Source organism: Emiliania huxleyi, assembly GCF_000372725.1.
Source record: "Emiliania huxleyi CCMP1516 unplaced genomic scaffold EMIHUscaffold_4, whole genome shotgun sequence".
Taxonomy (NCBI): domain Eukaryota; phylum Haptophyta; order Isochrysidales; family Noelaerhabdaceae; genus Emiliania; species Emiliania huxleyi.
The window spans coordinates 444,429-468,061 of record NW_005198966.1 but is presented as its reverse complement, the minus strand read 5'-3'; the positions used below and the strand labels follow the sequence as shown (position 1 = coordinate 468,061).

Sequence of the window (23,633 nt, the reverse complement as noted above, 5' to 3'; positions counted from 1 at the left end):
GATGACGGCGACACTTAGCGAGGGTCACTGCGCAAGGAGGTTCGGTTTTGCCTTTCTCTGTGCTCTCGAGGGAATGTTCTCTCGACGCCCATGGCCTTCTGAGGTTTCGTACTAATGACGTCCTTCTTGGCACTTCGGGCGTCGGTGTGTGCATGTCTGTGGTGTCTAATTCCCCCGGTATTTTTATTTTTTATTTTTTATAATTTTTATTGCTATATATAGGTCGCCCGCCGGCGCCTCCTATCATCTCCTCTGCCTCTTCGGCCGGCCGCCAGCTCGATGGTCTAGTGGCTTCCGGATCGAATCGGCAGGGTGACCCTTATAATTTTTTTCACCTAAGCGGGCCCAATTTTGCTCTAGGTGCCTCCTACGATTCGATCCAGCGTTCTCAGGCAGTCGCCTGGTGCGTTGTTTCGTTTTCGTCACGGGAGATCGCGCGAAAAAAGAAAACATGCCTTAAAATCGGCGCCTGCGGCGGGCTGGGGGACCCCATCTCCCCCCCGCATGGGTACCCCCTAGGGCCCTCGCCTCCCCCCAGAGGATGGGGGGGGGGGGGGGGTTCTTGCTTGCTCCACACCGAGCGCCATCGGTCCGGACCGGTGCTTGCACCGAGGGTCGGCTTGCACAAGGTCTGAGCCGCGGGCGCTCGGCACCATGCAAGTGCAGTGTCACGCTCGCGCTGGAGCGGGACACAATGGGGAACCCTCGTTTCCTAGTCACTCGGTCCCCCAACGGAAGAGGCCTCGCTCCTATTGGAACAAGCCAACATCAGATTTGCCTCGTGCGTCCCTTTTTGAGGCGGAAAGCTATTTTCTTTTGGGTCACGATCGCGCGAAGAGAGCAGCAGGCATCACGTCCCTCGATTTCCTCAACTCACGGTCCGCTCCCTCTACCTGGGTATACGCCGCCCAAAAAGGCGGCGCCCGTCGGAGTAGTATTTTTCTTCTTTTGTGTGCCTGCTTCTCTATGTCCAGCACAGGGCGGGCGCGCATCACTCATCACTCATATGTCCGTCCGCAATGGACTAGCGAGATACGAGGAACATTTTCATGTGCATGTCATGTCCGTGAGAGTCCGTGCTTTTAGAACAAATTTGGTGCTCCTGGACTGCACAACGCTCGTGCCGGCGTAGAGCTGCACCTCCCCCCTGCCGTTCGTAGCAACCTGACTGCGGTACCCGTTGCTGATGTCGCGCGTGCCCTCGACGGGCTGCGTCTCCTCCTCCCAGGACGGCCGCCGCGCGTCGACATCTCTGTCCTCGACCGCAAAGTCGACAACGCGCCCGCTGCGCATCGTGCGACTGCTTGCTGTTGTGCTCAACGCAAGCATCAGCCCCTGTGCGCGCTCTACCTTTGTCACCCACGACTTCGTCTCCCGAGAAAACAGGCTGCGCAATACGTCACGCACCACGCTTCCCGGAACCTCGAAGTCTTCGAACCCCGCCGGCGACGCCAGATGACTCTCGTGTCCCGGCATGTGAAGGCGCCCGCCTGGCCGATACCAACTGGCAAAGACCTCCTTCGCCGCTCGCATCAGCGCGACGTTCACCGCGCCGCCCCGTCCGAGCAGCGCGACGGCGACCGCGTTCGACGTATCGCTGTACCACTCGCTGAAAGTCCTCGCGTTCTTCGTGATCGCCGTCACGTCGCCGCCGGCCGCAGTGATTGCGAACGTGACCGCACTGCGCAGCTCTCGCACGAGCTCGATGGTCATGCCCTCGCGCCGGAACTCGTTGAAGTAGCCGCCCATGGGAAAGGTAGTCTCGCCCGGCACGCCCACCGCCGCCTTGCGCCCGATCGCGTTGAAGAAACGAGCAACGTCCGTGCCCGTCATGTGGGACCGCCTCTCCTCATCAAACACGCTCATCCGAGCGCCCGTGTGCACGACGTAGTACGACTCCATCACCCCGAGCATGGACTCCTCCTTTCGCAGGTAAGAAGCCGCCCCCGTGTACTGCTCGAGCTGCTGCGTCTCCCAGTGCACGAGCACGTCCACTCGCGCCCGCTCGAACACTCCCTGCGCGGCTCGCGGCACCAGCGACGTACCAGCACCGAGGGCGTTCAGCGATCTGCCAGCGTACTCCTTCGCACGTTGCCCGCGGCGTGCCGCCTCGCGCGCCCTTCACTGTCCGCATCTCGGAGCTGCTCCTTCTCGCCACCACAGTTCCAGCAACTCGTCGCCCGTGCATCGTTCCGCGTCTCGCGCCGGCAGTAGATGCACTGCCAGTGGGTGAGGCGCCGATCCATCCGCCTCGACTTGCTTGCTCGCGTCGGCCCGACGTCGACCCTGCGCTTGTCTTGTGTGATCGCGCCAGCCTCCACAGCGACATCCGCAGGTTGTGTCCCGCCGCCGAACTCCCTGCCTATCCCGTGGAGCTGCCAGCCGATCGGCTGCAACGGCCCGGTGTACATCACCACGTCGCCGACCGGCGCGGACAGCGGCTGCAGTATCACCACCGGCGTGATCGTTCCTCGCGAAGTCGTCGACAGCCGAGGTCTCGCGAGCCACTCGTCGGTTCCCTGCGGGAGCCGCTCCTCGATTCGTTGCGTCTCCGCTCGGTCGTCCATCGCCGCCAGCCGCCTCGGGTAGCGTTCGGTCGCCAGCTCTCCAGCTCGTCGTTTGGTCACCGAGGAGAGGGAACGAAAGCACACCTCAAACTGCAGGACGTGCATCCTGGACGCATCCCCTCCTTGTCCCACTTATCGAATTTGTGCAGGCGAGAGTACTCGTCCGAATTCCGGCGTTTTTCATAATCTCATCCTACTACGCTACTAGTACTAGCGCAAGCTGGAGATCCCAGGAAGCAGCAAGAGACGGCGGCGGTGTAGTAGCGAACCCCGAGGGACGGCCGGCCCTGCTCTCAAGCACATAAGGGGCGCAGACAGGGCTGTGCTCACGAAGCCGCGCATACTTCATTCGTCCCATTTCGTCTCGCCGCCGCCCATGTCGAGACTGATATCAGATTGTGCCACCCTTGGCTTTGATGAGGGGCAGCGGGGAGATGTCTTCAACGATGCGCTCCCTGGTTGGGCAAAATCTTTCTCGCGGAGCGCCTTGGAGAGCTGTGCGGCCGTGCCCATGTCGAGAGAGAGGTTGTGAAAACCAACAAGAAATCACACGACTCTCATGTGACAACTGACATGTCGAAGCGTGCAGGGCCCCCCTCCCGCCAGAGGCTGGGGCGACGAGCGCGGAGCCATCTGTGCGCGTGGCGGGGGCGGCGGGATGGCCGCTGTCGATTACATACATTTTCCGAGGTTAGCCCGATCAGTGTTTACTCTAGGAGCGGAAAACGAGCGAGGCTGTGGAGCTCTGTGACAGCCTCTCTGGACCAAAAGTCAAAGCGTACTCAAATCGCTCAGATACATTGAACTAGGGCCCCGCGAACGCACGCGAAGGCGTCCCGAATCCGTTTCAGGGTGCTCCAGAATGCAGCGCACGAAACCAGCTTGGCGCGGAAGAGAGCAGCGCCAAGGAAGGTGAGAGGAAGAAGCAGCACAATGGCTGCGATCACATTGTAGAACGTGCTGGGCGCTCGGGGCGTGTCGTAGTCGTGGGTGCATTGCTGGAGTTGAGAGCCACAGTAACTCCCCCACAACGCATCCTTCGTAGTGTAGCAGTAGGACAGGCCGGTGATAGAGTTCTTAGAGCAGTATGGCTCGTGACTTGGGCAAACGCAGACCATCGGGATCAGCAGACTGTCATTGGTTCCGTCGTCCATGTTCATGAGCATCACCACCAAACAACAAACAACAACAGGGGGGGTGTTTTCGTTGTCTGAGGTCAAACGGGCGCTCGCCCGAACTGGAATGGGCACGACGGGCACCACCAGGGTTCCGGCTCCTAGCCGGATAGGGGGTCTGTTGGGACTGACTCGCGCCAAAACGCCCTACCTACCTACCTATCCCCAGGCCGCGCAGCGAAGCGAAAAAAGATGAAAATAGGGGGTATCTACCTATTGCAGGGCCCTTTTGGGCCAAACAAGACCAACCTACCTACCTATCTGGGAGGGGCCAGCCAGTCCCAACAGACCCCCTATCCGGCTAGGAGCCGGAACCCAGGCGGCAGAGTCAGTTGTATCACTCGCCGCCTATCCACTCGACGCTCCCGGCTCTGCCTCCCGACATCTACTGCAGCTTGGCCGAACCGCTCAACGTGCGGCACGCCGGCGCCTTCGCCGGCACTTGCCGCGACTTTCGTCACGCCGTCCGCAGCCGCGCTGCCGGCGCCGACCGCTCAGAGGTAGAGCGGCTGTGGTGGGGACGGGCGACAGCCCTATGCGCGACGAACCGGACGACGCGCCGGTCGCTGCGCAGGACATCCGACTTCCAATTTCAACGCGGCGCCACACGAAGCATTTTGAGGACAGCGGGCTATGCTCCTTCCATTGACTTTGCCTTTGACGCTGCAATTCTGGGCCACCTGATGGCGTGCGGTTCGCTCGAGAGGCTCCAGGTCCTGTATCTTCCCGAGCGGGAGTGAGTGATGAGGGCATGCGGCCGATCGTCGACGCGCTCGCTGGTGGCGCGCTGTCCTAGCTCCTTCACCTCAACCTGCGGGGCAATAGATTTGGCGACTTTTGCGCGATGCTTGCGGCAGGACTCTCGGCGAGCCCGGCACGGGTGCTGCCGGCGCTGGAGACGTTGGTTCTCGAACGCAACGACTTCACCAGCCGCGACGTGGTCCCTCTAGCAGGCGCGCTGGCTGGCGGCGCGTTGTGGCGACTCAAGGCGCTCGACCTCAACGACAACAAAATCGACGGCGCCAGCGTCACGGCGCTTGCAGAGAGTGGCAAAGGGGGACTCCAAGAGCTGGAAGGGTTGGGCCTCGCTGGCGACGCCGGCATCACCGCCGAAAGCGTCGACGACTTAGACGGAGCGGAGCGTTTGCAACGGCATTTCCCTCGCTTCGTGAACTCTTTTGCCCTACTTGCCCTGGTGGGCCCGGGGACTGATGGACCAAGGGTCCAAGGCACCAATCTTCGCCTCGTTTCCGAGCAGCGGCATACATCGAGATCTCTACGCGACACCAGTAGATTTATTGAGTGGAGATCGTAGATGCCGATCAGAGATCTTCCACACACAGCATCTCTCACCAAAACTCAGAGATCTTTAACTGAACGTAGAGATCTTGAGGTTGAGCTGCCGCCATCGGCACCTCGAGATCTCAGGCTGGAGACGGAGATGTTGACTTCGCGCCAAAGGCGCCTAGAGAATCGTGTGGCCGACTGGATATTGCAAAATGGCGCGAAAAGAGGGTGGAGATTCTCTAGACCTCGATATGAGGTACGGTACTAAGGTAAACTTCTTTCTCCGCTGGCGCGTCACACGAAGCGACGGACGGCGGAGGGCGGACGGGCGCTAACCACGGGCAACTACATGCCGGAGGTTCAACGACGACTACTCGCCGCCTGGGTCGTTTGGGGCGCGCGGCTCCGTCGAGGACCGCGGGGCGCGCCCCTTACCCGGCGCGGCGGCGCGGCGTAGGTCCCACTCTGACGAATAGAGGGGAGGCACGGACGACGGCCCAATTCATCAACTCCACTCATCTTCTTGTGCCTAGCCCCGTGCAGTGGCGGTCCGGCAGGCTGCCCCCAAGGCCCCCTGGGCCGCTGCGGGTTTTGGAGTTATGCTTAGGCACAGCTTCGGCGATGGCAGCCCCTCTCTGGGGTGTAGTTGCATAGGCGGGGAGTCTCCCCCGCTGGTCTCCTCATTCCCTTGTTCTTTTTCTTTTGAGCTGTGTGTGCCGCTGCGCGGCGCTCGCGCGGTGGCGGTGTGTGTGTGGGGGGGGGGGGGGGGGCTCGGGAGCGCGCGGCTGCCAGGGCAGAGAGGCAACGGTCATCGGCTCGTCGAGATTGGAGAAGGGGAGGGGGGATGGGCGGTCGGCGAGGGGGTCGTAGTGGACTGGGCGTACGGGGTAGCCGCCACTTTCCTGCCTCACAAGGGCGGGGCTGTCCCGGAAAGTGAGAAACGCCGGGCAGCGTGGTGCACGATTTCAACCTCCCATACGTGTTTGTTTCGCTCCTTTCCTCGGGCTGTTCCATCTCCTCGTCTCTTTCCCACCTGCATTGACAATGATGGCGGCCACTTGGATGCGCTGTCCGCAAATATTAGGCGTGTTTCGAAGTATTTTCTAGAGGGGTCCTCGTCCCGTGGATGACGCCGTGAAGAGAGCCCCATGCAAGTCACAAGGCTCCTCGCACCCCCTCTCGCCGGCAGCAGCACGCGCCCAATCTACACAACATCGACACCGCCCACCCTCCACCCCATCCTTCCGTACGGGCCGCCTGTCGTTTCTCGCCGACGGCGCCGTCACGTCCACGTCGAGACCAATTTCCCCGGCGCCGTCTGTCCCCGGCGCCGTCTGTGTCGCTGTCGGACGCCTCTGGCGTGCCACGAGTGCACACATATATCTGGATATGCACGAGTGCGAGCCGCTCGCGGTTCGTACGCCCGCTTGCGGGTTGGTTCGAGTGGCGGCCATCCCGCTTGTGTACTCGACGCCGATCCAGATCCCCACCGAAACTGGCTTTGAAACTCTTCTTCTACACTCGATTGATACCGGAAATTACAAGATAGAGACTCACATGGTCACAAGTGTTGTAAAACGCCAGCACTCGACACGACAAAGGTGTATTGGGCTCGAAGGCGCGGTGAACACAACCGCCTCGAGCGTACCGCTCAAACACGAGCCGAGGGTGGAGGGGGGGGCGGCGGCGAAGAGGCGGGAGAGCTGGGTCCAGTGCGCTCTGCTGCTGGGGGGGGTGGGGCCCCCCCCCCCCCCAAGAAAAAGGGTTTTGTTGGGGGGGTAAAACACCCCCCCCCCCCCCCCCCCAGCAGCAGGGTAGTTGTGCAGGGGGGGTACCGAGCAGTGTGCGGCCGCTCCAGGCCCCGGGGCGTACCATATTGCACGCGCCGCTCGTCACCTCAGCCCTGGAACCACAGCAGGCGGACGTCCATGCCGACGCGCATCTTTCCGCTCTGGACCTCGTCCACGTCGAGGAACCACGATGGGTCGTCCACATACTTGTTGAACGGGTGCTTGCGGATGTCCATCTCGACGACATTCGCCTTCACGCGCTCGATGCCCTCCAAGTCAGCGCCGCCCATGCTCGGATCCGCCTCGATGCGCAACCGCCTGGTCACGGCCGCGCTGTACTTGTTGCCCACGCGCACGCCGCCCGGGTTCGGGTACGGGTTACGCGAGGTGTGCAGGAGGGTGGTCGCGTCGCCAGCGAGAGCGCGGAGGTTCTGGACCGAGAGCTGCTCCTCGACGCTGTCGTTGTGGGTGAGGAGGACCGGCCGGCCAGCGTCGCGCAGCGCCTCAAAGGTCGGCCGCCACAGCGCCGCGAACGGCACGGTCCGGTGGCCGTGCATGTCGTGCTCACTTGTGTGCATGACGTGCTCCGAAAAGGCGCTCGTCGCCGCACGACGCAGCTTGGCCCGGTCAACGTCGCCGCCCGAGAAGCGGACCGTGCCTCCCTCCTCGGGCCAAACGGCGTCCCAGATCGCCGGCAGCGGCGCGATAGTGACGGTCGGCACGTCGTGCGCCGAGACCTCGTACAGGCCCGGACAGAGCGAGAGGCGGAGCCAGCCGTCGAGGAAGCTCGCCTCGTGCCGTGGTGCCTCGGGCCCAAAGCCGCACAGATGGAAGCTCTCCACGAGCGGGAAAAGGCGGCGCAACGTCGGCGCCCAGCACTCGCCAATCTCTTTGTGTGTGCCAGCCTGATCGAATTCGAAGCCCGCCGTCGAGGCGACGCTGGCCCACCCGAGAAAGTGGAGCGTGATCGGCTCGGTGCGGCGGTAGAGGGAGTCGCCGAGCTGCATCCAACACGCGTGGTAGATCAGCAGCGGCCGGGAGAGGTACGAGAGGATTTGGTGGCGAACGGCCTGCGGCATCCGATCGTGCCAGATAAGCTCGCATGGAGGAGGCCCCGCGTTGAGCTCGGCGCGCTGGCTAGTGGACAGGCCCGGCTGCGCATAGGCAGCCTCCGGCCAGCGCGGCGGCCCAGGCGGCTGCCAGTGCATCAGGCCGCCGAGCATCAGCCCCTCGCGTACGACAAACGCGCGGAGCGCGGACCAGCCGTCGGCGTGCTCGTCCGACGGGTCGATGAGCCTCACGTTTCGCACCGCACGGTAGAGCCACGCGCTGTCCACGCCAAGGGAGGCCGTGCGCTTGAGGCCCTCCTTCTTGTGGAGGACAATGCTGTCCCAGAGGAACGCCTTCGACGAGCGAGCGATCGACTCGCGCATGCCCGGCGGGAGCGGTGGGAGCACCTAGATGGTAAAGACACATGGAGGTCTCACCGAACTTCGGTCGACAATTCGGACCGTCCAGAAGGACAATGAATGGACACCTTGCCCTTTGGTGCGCGCGGCGTTAGCATCGCCATGGCGTCTGCAATCTCGCTATCGGCCAAGTGCAGGTCGCAACCCGCACGCAGAAGTAGGAAGACGCCGGGCGCGTTGCGGGCGAGTCCGGCGGTCACCAGCGCGGACTGGCTGTTGGGCGCAACGGCGCCGGGCGGCGACATCGCGTCGACGTCAGCGCCGTACTTCAGCAGCAGCGCGCAAATCGGAAAGTTGCCAGCCTGTTGGCACGCTGCAACAAAGGCGGTGCAGCCGTCGGGGGCTGCTTTGTTTGGGTCGGCCCGATGGTCGAGCAGCATCTTGACGACGGGCTCCATGCGAGTCGGCCCGACCTTGCGAAAGGCGCCAGACCCGCAGGCGACCATGAGCGGCGTCGCGCCGGCGTACCTTTGCATCATGACCATGCCTACTGCGCCGAGAGCAGAGAAGGGTGCGTTGGCGTCGCCGCCGCTTGCGAGCCACGTGGCGACGGCGCTGAGGTCGCCCTCGCTCTCGATCGCGTCGAGCACCATCGGTCCGAATGGCTGGTAGGCGGCGACGATTTCCAGCGAGTCGCGGCGAATGCTGCGCCGGCCGCCAGCGGCCAAGCGCACGATGACGCGCTCACCGCTCCCAGCGCTCTCGACGACGCCAAGCGCGCCGTTCAGCTCCGTGGACGTCAGTAGCTTCACGTGTGTGCCGGCGCCGACGCCGGGTCGAAAGGGTGAGACCAACGACAGGTCCTGCATGAAATTGCAATGATGAGGAAAATTGATTTGTTTTTGAGAGCGCCTTCGTTGTTAATAGTACAAACCCAATGGTCCTCTGCGAGCTGTCCTCCGTTGCAGTCACGCACACGCACACGCCATGCCGCACCGCGCGCCCGCCCACCGCCCCGCCCAGGCGGGAAAGAGACGAGGAGATGGGACAGCGAAGGAGGAGTACGAGCACGTATGGGAGGGTTCAGTAATGCGCCACGCTGCCCGGCGTCTCTCACTTTCCGGGACAGCCCCGCCCTTTTGAGGCGGGAGAGTGACGGCTACCCCGTACGCGCCTGTTGCTCTACCCCGACGCCGACCGCCCATTCTCCCCTCCTCGTTCCCCCCTCGAATGCTCCGGACCCCGACAAGCCGCCCGACGTTGGGCCTCTGCCCCGCACGCCCCCGCCCCTTCTGCCCCTCGCTCACACCCCGGCCCGACACGCACATACAAGACAAACCCGGCGTCCTGCTCTCAAAAGAAAAAGAAAAAAGGGAATGAGGAGACCAGCGGGGGAGACTGCCCGCCTATGCAAGCCCCAGAGAGGGGCCGCCATCGCCGAAGCTGTGCCAAAGCATAACTCCAAAACCCGCAGCGGCCCAGGGGGCCTTGGGGGCAGCCTGCCGGACCGCCGCTGCACGGGGCTAGGCACCAGAAGATGAGTGGAATTGATGAATTGGGCCGTTGTCCGTGCCTCCCCTCTATACGTCAGAGTGGGACCTACGCCGCGCCGGGTAAGGGGCGCGCCCGGTCCTCGACGGAGCCGCGCGCCCCAAACGACCCAGGCGGCGAGTAGTCGTCCTCGAACCTTCGACTCGTAGTCGCCCGTGGTCAGCGCCCCTCCTCCCTCGCCCGTCCCTACTCATACTGCTCTCGAGGCGCCCGCGGCATCTCGCCGCCCATCTTCGGCCATAGTTTAGGTATCTAGTGTGCGTGTCGGTGTCTGCAGCCTCCTGGAGCCTAGCGTAAGGACTCTTTGGCAAGCTGGGCCACGGCGACCAGCAGCACCAGCTGCTGCCCAAGAGGGTCGAAGCCTTTGCTGGCCGGCGCGTCGTCGCTGTGTCAGCTGGGCTGGTCCATAGTCTTGCCATCACCGCCGACGGCAGCCTCTGGAGCTGGGGCAGTGGAAGTTCTGGCCGGTTGGGCCACGGCGACACGCAGCAGCAGCTGCTGCCGAAGAAGATCGAGGTCTTGGCGGAGCGGCGCGTCATCGCTGTCTCGGCTGGTGCCCACCACAGCCTCGCCCTCACCGCCGACGGCGCCGTCTGGAGCTGGGCTGGTGGAGGCTATGGCCAGCTGGGCCACGGCGACGAGCAGACCCAGCTGCTGCCAAAGAAGGTCGAGGCCTTGGCTGGCCAGCGCGTCGTCGCTGTGTCGGCTGGACGGCGGCACAGCCTCGCCCTCACCGCCAACGGCGCCGTCTGGAGCTGGGGCTGTGGAGGCTGTGGCAAGCTGGGCCACGGCGACCAGCAGAACCAGCTGCTGCCCAAGAAGGTCGACGCCTTTGGTGGGCGGTGTATGGTCGCTGTGTCGGCTGGTGGCGACCACACCATCGCCACCAATTCCGACGGCGCTGTCTTTACCTGGGGCAAGGGGGGAGGGGGGGCCCTAGGAGGTGGCAAACTAGGCCACGGAGATGACCTGTCGAACCAGCTTCTGCCCAAGAAGATAGAGGCGTGGGCACCGGAGCGGTTGGGTGTGTGAGGGCCGCGCGGCCGGCGTCCGCCAGGCCGCACCACGCAGGCGATCGTCGAAGCGGCTTGGCAGGGTCCGCCTGCGCAGAGCGACGCGCCACCCGTGCTAGTCTGGTCCGAGACAGCAGAGCACGGTACATTAGAACAATAGAAGCACTTCTTGTGCGTGCGTCGAGAGCGTAGTAGCTCGTACACATCTACGACTACGTTTCCTCTTCTGCAACGCTAGTGGTAAGTGACCCGTGACGTGATATTATGTTTATACGAAGTATTGCAGTGGAGGCTCGCCGCGCGGCCCCCGCCACCACCCTGTACTGCGCTCTTTGACGGGAGGCGGGTCGGCGTGTTTGCCGCGTCACGCCCTCGCCATGGCCAAGCAGCCCTAGGTTGTAGTGCGGCGCCGAGCCGCACGACGAGAGCCGCCCCTCACCGTCAATGAAGAGGCTGTGCTGAAGGCCTGCCGCCGCCCTCGCCGGCGGGTTGCACGGTGTGGACTCGCACAGCAGCGCAGCGTAGCACAGCCACCGCACAGCGCAGACCTCGCCATCTGGCAGCACCGGCAGATCGAAGCCGCGCTCTTGCGCCCACAAGCGGATGCCCTCCACCGCGAGCGAGGCGTGAAAGAGCAGCGAGACGGCCGCGACGCGAGCGATGTCGGGGGGGTCGCAGCGAGAGACGACGCGCACGAGGACACCGAGGAGGTCGGTGGGGAGGTCGAGGAGGCGGGCGGGCGGCGGCGTGCTCGGCGAGGAAACTCCGATGGGCAAGCTACAGCGTTGTTCGTGGCATGGGGACGTTGATCGCGACGAGAGTAGAAACAAAGATGATATATACTCGCCAGCGATTCGGGAGGGCGAGAGAGACAGAGGTAGGTAGGTAGAAAGGTGAAGAACAGCCAGGCTTGGACTGGACACCAACGCGGTATGGGTGGACGCTAGACAGATGATGACGACACACGCACGAGCGACTTGGGCTAGAGCAGGTTTGCCTCTCGCACCCCGTCTGTTTTCCTTTCCTTTTTTCTCTACAACACCCTCTCTTTTCCTCTCTATTTTCCCGGGAAAACTCCGTGGAAATCGTCAAATTTTGGGCGCTGAGTGATACCTGGAACTTACCCTGCGACCGCCTGGGTATTTTGTCGATTTCCTCAATTTTGCCTCAGATTTTGCCCCAGACCAGCTCTCAGACTCAGGGAAACTCGCGAGTTTCCAGAATGGAGCACCAAACACCCTCTGTTTTCCCTGGAAATTTCCGGAAACGCAAAGTGCTGGGGACCCTCTGTTTTCCTTTTGAGCTTAGCCTTCGATGTTATGAAAACACGCAAGGCGGACATGGCATATCGCTCTCGGGCTCACAGACATCCCTCACACCCGCCGCCCCCGCGCGCGCCCCACCCCGGCCGGGAGAAAGGGGAGTGACAGTTTGGGATGGCAACAGCCCGAGTATGTTGAGTCCTGGCTCAACAACGCAGAGAACAAGAGGGGGTGGTCCGGCTCACAAGTCCGGCTCACGCGCCTCGAGCTGACCCTCTACCGCACTGATCACTTCCGCCCCCTCGCTCCCAACCCATCCACCTCGCCTCGGGCCGCGCCGCGCGATCTCGGGCGATCTCGCGCGATCTCGGGCGATCTCGGAGCTCCACGCCACGCCTCTCCACCCCACCCCGCCTCACCCACCGCCGCGCCGCGCTATCTCGGGCGATCTCGGAGCGTCGCTCGCGCGGCGTCACACCTGCTCAAAAAGGAAGGAGGTTGGAGGCAGGAGGTCACGCCCCATCCAGAGCGCCGTCGTCGCCGGGTTTTTGGCCCCCGGGTCGTCGCCCGACGGTTGCTGCGTGGGGCAGCAGACCATCGGACGGCGCGACGACGCCCCGTCCGGCACGCTCCCCCCTCCACCCGGCTATTGCCGCACGAGCGCCCTCAGCGGCGGAATTTTTCCCTCGCGCTTCCTTGGGCCCCCGGCAACGCCGACGGACTTCCCGTCCCCCCACCTGCGCCACAATCACCGCCGTGATTGTCGGCGCTGCGCCCCTTGGCGTATCTGTGCATGTCCCGCGTGCCCGCCCGCCAGGGCTGATGCCAAGGCCAAATCAACAACATGCCCGGCTGATGCCAAGGCCAAACAACTGCCTGGCTGGTGCCAAGGCTCAGTGACTCTCCTCTCCGTCTCTCCCCCCCCTCCTCAGACAGGACTAACCCCTTTCCTTTTTGTTTTCCGGAAACCCTGCTCTAGCCCAACGAGCGACACACAGACACAAACAGGCTCACAAGACACACAGCCAGCTGGCTGCCACACACCCTGAGTTGGCGTACACATAACTCAGGGCCACATTCTCCCTGTCGCCCCCCCCAGCACTCCACGGTGCCAAGAGAACAAACAAGGGCACAACAAACAACAGAGTGACGGCAGGAAGGAACATGCGAGGCTAGAGCAGGCTTGCTCCACCTCTAGCAATCTCGCTTGCCCGGCGAGGAGAAGAAGGTGGTCGAGAAAAGAAAAACAATGCAGAGTGCTCAGGTTGCTGTCCTCTCAGGCCTTGACTTCCGCTGGATGCTCCCTTCTTCCGAGACGAGCCGCCTCCCTTCTTCGGCCCCGATTGCGCCTCTCCCGCCCTCCTCCGCTGCTCATGGCCGACACGCCTCCGCGGCCGCGCTGGCCGCGGCTTGGCGGCCTCGACGCGTCGCCGCCTCGGCTCACGCCGCGCCGCTCGCTCGCAGCCGGCGGCGAGGCGGCGCTGCTGCGTGAGCAGCTTGATGCTCTCAGGGATGAGGCCGACAGGCTGCGAGAGGAGAACCACGCCTTGCTCAAGCAGAGGGCCGCCGCCACCCCGTGCAGCTCTGCCAAAGTGTCGGCGAGCCCTTTCTATCGATCGAGCGAACCTGGCGGCGTGGACCTGTATGCGCCGGCAGGAGCTGAGGTCAGTGCGGGCGGCGGCGGCCGCCGCCGAACGGGCGAGGGGCCGCCGCAGTGTCATCTCCTCAACCTCTTCACTCCCCCCTCTGCGGCCGCACCGTCGGCCACTGCCGCAGCCGGTCTCGCCTCGCTGCACGCGGCGGGCCAGGCGGCCGGCGCGAGGTATTCGGCTTGTCGCGCGAGCTCTATGGACGGCTCGCCGAGGAACTCGTTGGCAAGCTCGGCGGATGACACCTCCCGACCGACCCCCTCCCCCTTCAGCTCGCCGCAGAGGCTTCAGCCTCCGCCGCCGATGGCGCAGCCCCTGCCGCCGCCAATGATGCTGCAGCCTCCGCCGCTCCCAGCTCCGCAAACAGTGCCGCCGCCGCCGCTTGCGCCGCCGCCGGCGGACGCGGTGCTCGTGGCCGGAGGGGCGGGGCTGTCTCCCATCCTCTCCGAGCGCTCCACCCCGGGCTCGCACCTCCAGGCGCGCAGCGGCGGAAAGATCTCGGCTCATCTCGGCCAGTCTCGGCCCATCTCGGCTCATCTCGGCTCCTCTCGTTCCTCTCGGCAACTCTCGGCTCCTCTCGGCTCACCTCGGCTCACCTCGGCTCACCTCGGCTCAGCTCGCCTCACCTCGCCTCGGCCTGCAGGCGCAGCGGCTGACTCCGCTCAGCCTGCAGACGTCTGCCGGCTCCCAAAAGTCGAGCGAGCGGGAGACGCCGCGGCGCAGCCTGCTCGACGAGGACGTGACTAACCCGGAGCTGCTGCGCAACCTCTCCTCCGCCTCCCTCATCCCCGAGGCCGAGCTCTTGCCGCCGCTCCTCGGCTCGGCACTTGTCCTTGAGCCGCGGCCCTTCTCCTCGTAGGACGAGCTCTTCCGCCGCTCCTCCCTCGACGGCTCCTCCGACGACGCGGAGAGCGCGAGGGAGCTCGGCAGGAAGCCTGGAGCAGGGCAGCCTGGAGCAGGCGCCGGCTGTGGGTACCCACCCCGTGTCCGGGTGGCGGGGGAGGGCGGCGCGCGTGCGCAGAGGACGCACGGTGGCGGGGGTCGCCCCCTCGTCGGGCCGAGGGGAGGGGGGGGCCGCTTCTTTGCCCCGCGCGACGCCGCAGAGCGCGCGGCTGCGGGCGGCGGGCCCTCGCCGCCGGCGGAGCTGGGCAAGACGCCGGGGGGGACGCGCCGCTTTCTGCTGCAGGAGCCGTTCCGGCGGATCGGCTCGCTGACCCCGCGCGGGTTCGGGTCGATGCCGCGCTTCCCGCACGGGGCGGTGTCGGCCGCCGCAGAGCCGGCCGCCGGCGCGGACCTCTCCACCCCTCCGGGCAGCGGAGGGAGCAGCAGCCTGCGCAGCGCGAGCGGCGGCCGGCAGCGCCTCATCGTGTCGGTGACGTCGTGCACGACCCGCCGCATCGCCGGCAGTGCCGAGCTGTGCGATGCCCTCAAGGAGCTGCACGCCCTCGCCTCCTGCGGCGGCGACCTCGGCGAGCCGTCTTTTGGGACCCCGCGCCTCTGCTCTCTCTCTCTCGCACTCTCTCTTCACACCTCCCCGCTGTGACACAGGCGAGCCCTCCCTCGGCCGAGCGAAGCTCGCGGCCCGCCGCAGCTCCTCCGGGCTGGCGCCCCACCCGTCCGCCACCGGGTGCAGCCCGCCGGACCGGAGCCCTCCGAAGCGCGTGCTGGCCGGCGGCGAGGCGCGGCGAGGGTGGGGGGACGCCGCCGCCAGCGACGCAGGCCTCGAGCTGGCGACGGTGCAGGGCGCGTGCGCCGGCGCCGAGTCCTCCAAGGAGCTCGCCAGCTCTCGCAGGGTCGAGCAGGAGCGCGGGCTCGGACCCCTCTCTCGGACCCTTCCTAGGCGCGGCGTCGGCTCTCACAGCTCGCCGAGCGGATGTCGTCCGCGATGGACTCTCTCGGAAGCTCCGTCCTCTCCGGCCCCTCCTCCCTCGCGCCGCTCTCCCCCACAGGGGTGTGGGTGGCGTCTCGTGAGTGTCCCTCGGAGCCGTGGCGCCGTAGGAATCTCCGGCCGCTACTCGTCGGCCCGCCTCTCAGGACGCTTCGGCTCCGGTCGCCTCTGAGGGTGGACGCACTCCTTCGGCAACCGGGACGCCTCTCCGACCCTTCTCCGGCCCTTCCTCTAGGCCGCATCTCCCTCTCGGGCCGGATGTCCTCCTTCGACGAGGGCAGCGGCGACGAGACGGGAGCGCTCGTCCCCTCGGGCGGCAGCGGGCGGCGGCAGCAGCTGGTGAGACTGCGGCGGCTCGATTGGGCCCTCGCCGTGAGAGAGCACCCCCCCCTCACACCGCGTGTGTGCGCGCGCGACAGGTCGACGTGGCAATCGAGTGGCCCGAGCTCGGCATCAAGGTCGACAGCTTGCTCGGCGACGGGATGCAGGCGCTGCCCGCCTCGCAGCTGCTGCAGCACGACCAGGCGCCTCTCATGAGGCTGGTGCGAGAGAGGGTTGCCAGGCGAGCGCTCGCCCCTAGACACCTGCTGACACGTCCGAGACTCTTGCGCACCTCCTGACACACCCGACACCTCCTAGACACTTCCCAGACACCCCCTGCCGAGATTGGCTTCTATAGACGGGTCCGATGTTGCTGCCCGCCCCACCCCCTGCCCTGCCCCTGCTCAAGAGAGTGTTTGGACGGCGACACCGCCGCACCGACGGGACTGGTGCCATCTGCTAGGCTGCGCAAGCTCGCGGGCGCCGCGGAGGCCCAGCCGAGTGCGGGCTACCAGGTCTTTGTCGAGACGGGATCGAGCTTCTTGAGCTGGCGCGCAGCTCGCCGAGAGTAGACGAGATTCGCCGAGATTCGCCGAGATTCGCCGAGAGTCGCTTTCTGAGCTGGCGCGCGGCTTCGTCGCACGGCGGGGCCGCATGCGCGCGACCGCCTTCGAGAGAGTGCGCGGGCGTGTGGCGCCTGTAGGCTCGAGCGGCTCCCGATGTCGCAGCGGCTGCTCATCTTCAGCTGCCTCCTCGAGGCGCTCCTGCTGCTCATCTATGGCGAGCTCCCTCGCCGCGCGGCCGAGGCTGACACCGCCCTACGTGTTTCCCTCACTTCCCTTGCCGCGAGCAGGCGTGCTCTCGTTTGTCGACGCGGCCAACTATGCGAGGAGGCTGTACAAGGCGTCGCGACACCGCCTGTGCGCCTGCTTCTCCCAGCGTCTCCTCACAGCCCGAGGTGTCGGGGCAGGCGACGCGTGCCGCATGCCCGCTCGAGTGCGACGGCGACGGGTGCGACAAGTCCGGCTCGCTGGGGCCCAACGCCACCGCCGCGGAGCTCCGCGTGGCGTCCATCCTAGCCGACCAGAGCGGCGGCGGACGGTGGCCAATCTTGGAGGCGGGGCGCACTCTCTTGCGGCGGGCGGCGGTGAACGGCAGCAGCGAGCCGGAGGCGTATGCGTCCGAGATCCGATTCGGCGGTATGGCGCAGCTGTCGGCGCCGGATGCGGAGGCGCTTCAGGCGACGATACAGAGCACGGTTCCGGAGATAAGGGGCCCAGTTGGGTTCCTTGGCCCCCGTCCTTGCCCCCTCTTGCCCCCTTGGCCCCCCCGCCCTGCCCCCCTCTGCCTGCACCCGAGATCTACCCGCGATCGACCCGAGAGTAGGCGCCGTGCGGCTGGTCGGTGTGTACGGCACGAGCTTCGCCGGCCTCGAGGGCGCGCCTCCCGCTCTCGCAGACCGCCGCCGCTGGTCGCCCAACCCGGTGGGCGTCCTCGAGCTCTTGGTGTCCGTCAACGGCACAGAGACGTGGGCCGCGGTCACACCGCCAGGTTCGGTGCGCCGCAGGGCGTCGGCGCGGCAGGGGGGCGCCACCGGCCGCGCTGCCACCGCGGCATCGCTCCCGCCGGCGCAGCCCGCGCGCGAGGGCAGGAGCGGGGACCCCGGCGCGCCGAGCGGCGCCTCGTCCGACGCCTCGGCGGGCGTTCAGCCGCGGCACTACAGCCCTCAAGAAGAGCTGGAGGAGTACGCACAGCTGGCGGCGGTGGCCTGCCGGCAGCTGGGCTACGAGCACGGCTGGGCCGCCGAGAAGGTGTGGGAGGCGGTCTTCCCCGACGGCTCCACCGCGGTCGACGGCCTCGCTGGCGTGTGGCCGTCCACTTCGCCGGTCGCGTGGCTTGGCGGTGTCGGGTGCGAGGGCGGCGAGGCGAGCGTCGGGGACTGCGCGGGCTTCGCCAACCTCAGCGCGACCGCAGACGCCGCCGCCGTGACGCTCGTCGGCTGCTCCGGCTGGGAGGCGGACGGCGGCGGCGGCGAGGCCTGCTCGGACCAGTCTTGGGTCCTCTCGGAGCTGCGGCGTGAGAGTGACGCCCCCGTGTGGCGGTCGATCTCTGTGGCTCAAGTCGGGGGCGAGGCGCGCCTCTCGCCGCTGCCGCCGAAGGCGGCGGCCCTCGTCAACACCAGCGCCGCCGGCTTCGCGGAGGAGGGCGAGTGTCTCGAGCAGCCAACGTTGGAGAACGGCTGCCTCTGCGCTCGCCTAGAGTCACCGGAGCAGAGCTCGGCCAACGGCTTCCGAGTCTGCTACGGAAAGGACGCCCTCACCCCGCCCGCGAGGAAGGCGCTGGAGGCGTGGTCGGCGTACGGCCAGTCCTCATGCGGGCTCCCGCCCAACTGCGCCTCGCTCTCCCTCTTCTCGATCTGCACGTCGCCCGCCTCAAAGTTCGAAGCCCCGCTCCCCGCCGAACCCACCGGGAGCACCTCGCCCCCCTCCACACCTCGCCCTGTTCACACCTCGAGCCGGGATGCAGGTTCTACGTGCCGCTGCAGCACGTGATGCTCTCACTCGCGCTGCTCGTCTTCATCAAGCGCGCCATCGCCGCGGAGAACATGCCCCACCTGATCGCGTGCGTGGTCGTCGTCTCCGTCGCCTGGGGCTACGAGCTCTCGCGCGGCGAGATGTTCCAGCAGTGCGACGGCGAGGCGGCGCGCTCGGCGATGCTGTACGAGCACACGCCGGACGGCCTCGAGCGGACCTACGTCCACGCGATCCACGCCTCCCTCTTCTGGATGTGGGGCTTCGTCGCCGTCGTCATCAGCGTGCTCGTCGCCTTTGTGTACCGCCACTTTGGCTGGCAGACCTTCTCCGTCGTCTCGCGCCTCCGCCTCTCCCTCGCCGCCTACCGGCTGCTGCAGTGGCAGCGGGCGGCGACCGAGTGGTCCATCTTCGTCTGCCTCCTCTACACCGCCGCCACCGCCCTCGACACCACCTTTTACCGCGCGCAAGGCATCGTGTCCGCGCAGGCCCGCCCGCGCGCCCTGCTCATCGCGCACGCCTCGCAGCACACGCCCCACCGCACACGCCTCACAGCACACGCCTCGCAGCACACGCCTCACCGCACACGCCTCACAGCACACGCCTCGCAGCACACGCCTCGCAGCACACGCCTCACAGCACACGCCTCACAGCACACGCCTCTGGCCCCATGGAACGAGCTCGCCTGCAGGTCGTCACGTACTGCATCATCGCCGCCGACGTGCTCGTCCTCTTCCTCTGCCACCGCTTCTCGCTCGCCTTCACGCCACGAAGCACTCGCTTCGTCAGCTGCTTCCGGCGCTACCTTAGCCTCGCGCCGGCGGCTGCTCTGTGATCAGCGCCTCGTCACGCGCCCGGCTGTGAACAGGCGCTACTTCACGCTCGCGACGGCGCGCTCGCGCTACACTGCGCTCGCGTTCGTCGTGGCGCTCGGGCTGCTGATGCCGGTGAGCATGGCGACCTCCATCTACCAGCACGACCGCTGGTGGTACATCCAACTTGGCGCCGAGATCTAGCCGAGATGCAGTCGAGATGCAGCCGAGATGCAGCCGTGTCTAGCTGAGATCTAGCAGAGATGCAGCTGCACATGCGCCACGCCGCCGGCTCTGGACAGCGCGACATGGTCGAGGCGTGGCACGGCTGCGTTAGGCCTTCCGCGGTACGTGCTCTTCTTCGCGTGCGTCGCCGTCTTCCGCGTCGTCCTCCTCGTCACCACCGCCCTCGTCGCCTTCAACAAGGAGCTGGCCAGAGGGTGCGCTGTCGCGAGAGCACGAGGGCGCGCGCAGCCCGCCGACAGCGCCTCTTGACACCTCCAAGCTGTGAACAGGTACGCCCTGCGAGAGGACATCAAGCGGACGCCCGCGGCGGCCAGGTCTCCGGGCACGATCTCGGCTGTGTCTCGCCCTCCCCTCGGCTGCATCTCGGCCACGTCTCGGGTATAGGACTCCGGGCAAGAGCGGATGGCACACCACACGCGGCGCCGCGGCGGCCGAGGTGGTCGATCTGCCGCCGCACATTGCGAAGCACGTGCGCAGCGCGGCCGAGGAGGAGGCGCTCCGCTTCTGCGCGGTGGGCGCCGTGCTCACGCTCGTCGGTAAGGACGGCCAGCGGCAGCAGGACTGCTTCCTGCAGCTGTCGCCCGACATGTCCTCGATCCGCTGGTCATGGAAGAAGATGATCCTCGTCGCAGAGCTGACCACGATCCTCTACTCGCCGGTGCGATGCCCCCCCCCCCCCCCCCCCTCCTTTGAGCGCCCTCCGCCGAAGCCGCCTCCGGCGCCTTTCGCAGGCGAGGCCGCTCAACTTCCGAGTCTACTACAGCGACGCGGCGCAGCAGACGGACCTCGAGCTCTCTTTCCTCTGCCGCAAGCCGCGGCACGCGCAGCACTGGGCGAAGGCGCTCGGGCTCCTGCACCGCATCAACATCACCGCGTGGGGCATCGCCGAGAGTGAGCTCAAGAGGCACAAGGCTATAGATGCGGAATCGTATCGTACCCCCGCCCCCCTCCAACCAGCACGCGAGTGGATGCGTCCTCAAGCAGAACCGCGTTGCAGTCACGATCTCGGCGCAGCACTCGCGCGATCCTCCGCATGCAGCTCGCCGCTGCACCACCCCCTGGCGTCCCTGCGTCACGCCGCAGGCTCAAGGCAGCCTTCCGCTCCGTGTCGGGAGGGCGGACGCAGCTGTCGCTCGAGCAGCAGCAGCAGTTCTTCAGCTGCCTCAACCTCTACGTCGGCAAGGACGAGCTGCGCCGCTTCCACCTCATCTGCGGCCCGCCCCGCCGGACGCCCACCCTCTCCCCGCCAGCGGCGTCTCTTCACAGCTGCGGCCGTCCGTAGGTCTGCCTCCCGAGTGGTCGTACCACGTCGACCCCGCCACCGGCCAAGACTACTTTTACAACACGATCACCGACCAGCGGCAGTGGGCGCCGCCGCAGGCGGGCTGCTCCGTCGACTCGGAGCAGCTCTTCGACCCGCTCGGGAAGGGCAAGCGCCTCATCGCGCGCCGCCGCTCCGCCCTCACCGCCGCTCTCAGCTCGGCCGAGACGCCTCTCTTGCCGCGGCCGCTCAGCTGTGGGGCGGCGCCTCTTCACACCTCCCCCCTGTGAACAGGCGGGCGGATCCTCCGGCTCGAGCGTCGGACAGAGCGGCGCGGGCGGCGGCGTGCGACCCGCCAGCCGCGCGTCGTCTGGCCGCGTGGCGGGCGCGTCGCGGCTGTCAGTGGAGTGGAGGCCGGTGCGGCGGCTAGCGGTCGACCTGCTCGGCTCGTGGCGGGAGTAGGCGCGTCGTGGCAGGCGATGCTGAAGCTCTTCGTCGTCGCGTCGCGGCAGCCGTCGCTCGAGGCGCGGCTGCGCAAGCACTCGCGCTGGGGCGTCGGAGGGCGCGAGCTCTCCCTCGACGACTTTCACGCCTTTTGGAGCGCCGCCGTCCGCAGCGGCGCCGCGACGGCCCCCGCCGCCGAAGTCGCGGAGGCGCCGCGACGAAGCCCGTTCGCAGAGCGCTACGCGAGCCAGCCCAGCGACGCGCTCGTAGCCGCCGAGGCGACGCGCATCTTCGAGCGCGGCGCCGGCTTGGCCCAGGGGGCGGAGGCGCGGCTACAGGCGCCCGCGCATAAATGGGGAATGGACTAGTTTGCTGCTCAACCCGTCAGTGACCGCCGTCCTCGGCTGCAGGCGTCCGCCGTCCTCGCGCTGCTGCTCGACGTGTCGCAGAACGGCTGGGTCGACCCGACCCACGCGCAGGCCCGCACAGCATGCTCTCCGCCACGTCATTCACCAATGAGAGTGGCTGAGTCCAATGAGAGTGGCTGAGTCCAATGAGAGTCCAATGAGAGTGGCTGAGTTCAACGAGAGTGGCTGAGTCCAGCCGACCGACGCGCAGGTCCACCAGCCGATGGACAAGCCGCTCTCGGCCTACTACATCCGCTCCTCGCACAACACCTTCCTCACCGGCAACCAGATCTACTCGGACTCGTCGGCCGACATGTACCGCCGCGCGCTCACGATGGGCGTCCGCTGCGTCGAGATTGACATCTTCGACAGCCCCGACGGCGGACTCGAGGTGTACCACAAGTTCTCCGCCACGACGCGCGTCCCCTTCCGCTCCGTGCTCGAGGCGACCCGCGAGGCGGCCTCCTCCAGGCCGGTCCGCGGCCCTCCTCCTAGCCGCCCAGGCGCCGCCCCATAGGCCATCAGCGAGACGGCCTTCACCAAGTGCGGCCGCGCGTCCAAGTACCCGGTGATCCTCTCCCTCGAGTGCCACGCCTCCCTCGAAGGACAGGAGCGACGAATCCACCGCGAGCTCGGCCGAGATCGGCCGAGATCGGCCGAGACGAGAGTAGCCGAGGGCCGCACAGGCTCGTACAGATTCGTAGAGATTCTCGCCCCGAGGGTTGCCGAGGTTCGAGATCCACCGGTGAGATTCGCCGAGATTCGCCGAGATTCGCCGAGATTCTCGCCGCGATGAGGCGATCTCCGGGGATCGGTTCGGCGCGTGATCGCGTCGGAGTGCCGAGGACGCGTCCACGACACGTCCGTGCCGCCTCCCCCAGGAGCGCATGGCGAGCGAGCTTGCCGAGGTGTTTGGCGAGCGGCTGCACAGGCCGGGCGGCGGCGATTCGTGGCAGCTCGAGACGCCGCAGTCGCTGCACGGCAAGGTGGTGGTCAAGGGGAAGCGGTGCCCGGCCGCCAGCAGCCGGCCCTCCTCCGCGCTCGGCTCGTTCGGCTCCTCGATCGACTTCGACAGCGACGAGGAGAGCGACACCGAGGGGCAGGCCGAGTACTCGCTGCGCCTCTACCGCGGCTCTGCCGACGAGCCCGAACGAACCTCCTCCCTCGGCCGCGCCGCGCCCCCCGCCCTGGCGCAGACGGTGGCGGTGGGCTCGCCCCGCGTCGGCCGCGTGCGAGGCGCCTCCGCCCCTCGCCGGAGCGGCACCTTCGTCGACCCCTCCCCGACACTCCCCGGAACTTTCCGGGAACCTCCCTGCAGGCTCCTCCATCCTTCGACGGAGCGGCAGCTCGGGCGCCTCGCTGGCGACGCGCGAGGTGCGATCTCGGCTCCTCCCGGGCGATCTCGGGCGATCTCGGCTCCTCTCGGGCGATCTCCCCGCCTCATCTCGGCTACTACCTCTTTGGCAGGTGCGGCAGGCCTCGTCTGTGCAGTTCGACCTGGGCGAGGTTGCCGAGGCGGCGGCAGCCACGGCCGACGCGCCGACCCTCCCGCCCGTCGCCAAGGAGAGCTCCTGGAACGTGGGCGCGGGGCTGGAGCGGGCCGGGGCGGGTCTGATGGCGGGGCTCGACCTGCTCATCCCGTCCATCAAGGGCCAGGGCTCCTCCTCCACCTCGGTGAGAGCAGTAGTGAGCGGTAGGGGGAGGAGGAGGAGGAGGAGCTCAACCCGTCCATCAAAAGGGTCAGAGCTCCTCCTCCTCCGCCTCGGTCCTTCGATTCGTAATCGATCTCATCCTTCATGACCAGGTCGTCTCGCTCGACGAGCTGGAAGGGGGCAGGTTCCCGCCCACGCACAAGGGCAAGCGGCTCGCACGACACCCAAACGCTAAGGCGCGGCGGTCGTCAATGCTGCCGGGTGAGCGGCGGCTCCAGCCTCGCTCCAAGGTCTCAAAGGCCCTCTCCGAGGTGACGGCGATGCGCGCGGTGCGCTTTGCGGCGTACATGCCGGCCCCGACGCCCGAG

At 66.6% G+C, this 23,633-nt stretch overlaps 2 protein-coding genes across 2 annotated transcripts; one reads left to right on the top strand and one right to left on the bottom strand.

Moving 5' to 3' along the window:
- Positions 1–1,996: 1,996 nt before the first annotated feature.
- On the bottom strand, positions 1,997–2,623 carry EMIHUDRAFT_349798 (hypothetical protein; the record flags this gene model as incomplete). Its single annotated transcript, XM_005770384.1, has 2 exons — positions 2,335–2,623; positions 1,997–2,312 (listed from the first exon to the last, which is right to left on the bottom strand). Coding segments are annotated over exons 1-2 (549 nt in total), but the record flags the coding sequence as incomplete, so codon positions are not given.
- A 10,804-nt stretch (positions 2,624–13,427) lies between these two features.
- EMIHUDRAFT_196028 (hypothetical protein) lies at positions 13,428–14,562 on the top strand (the record flags this gene model as incomplete). Its single annotated transcript, XM_005770383.1, has 2 exons — positions 13,428–13,718; positions 14,440–14,562. The coding sequence occupies 2 exons, from the start codon at positions 13,428–13,430 to the stop codon at positions 14,560–14,562; spliced, it is 414 nt and encodes a 137-aa protein (XP_005770440.1).
- Between the last annotated feature and the right edge of the window lie 9,071 nt (positions 14,563–23,633).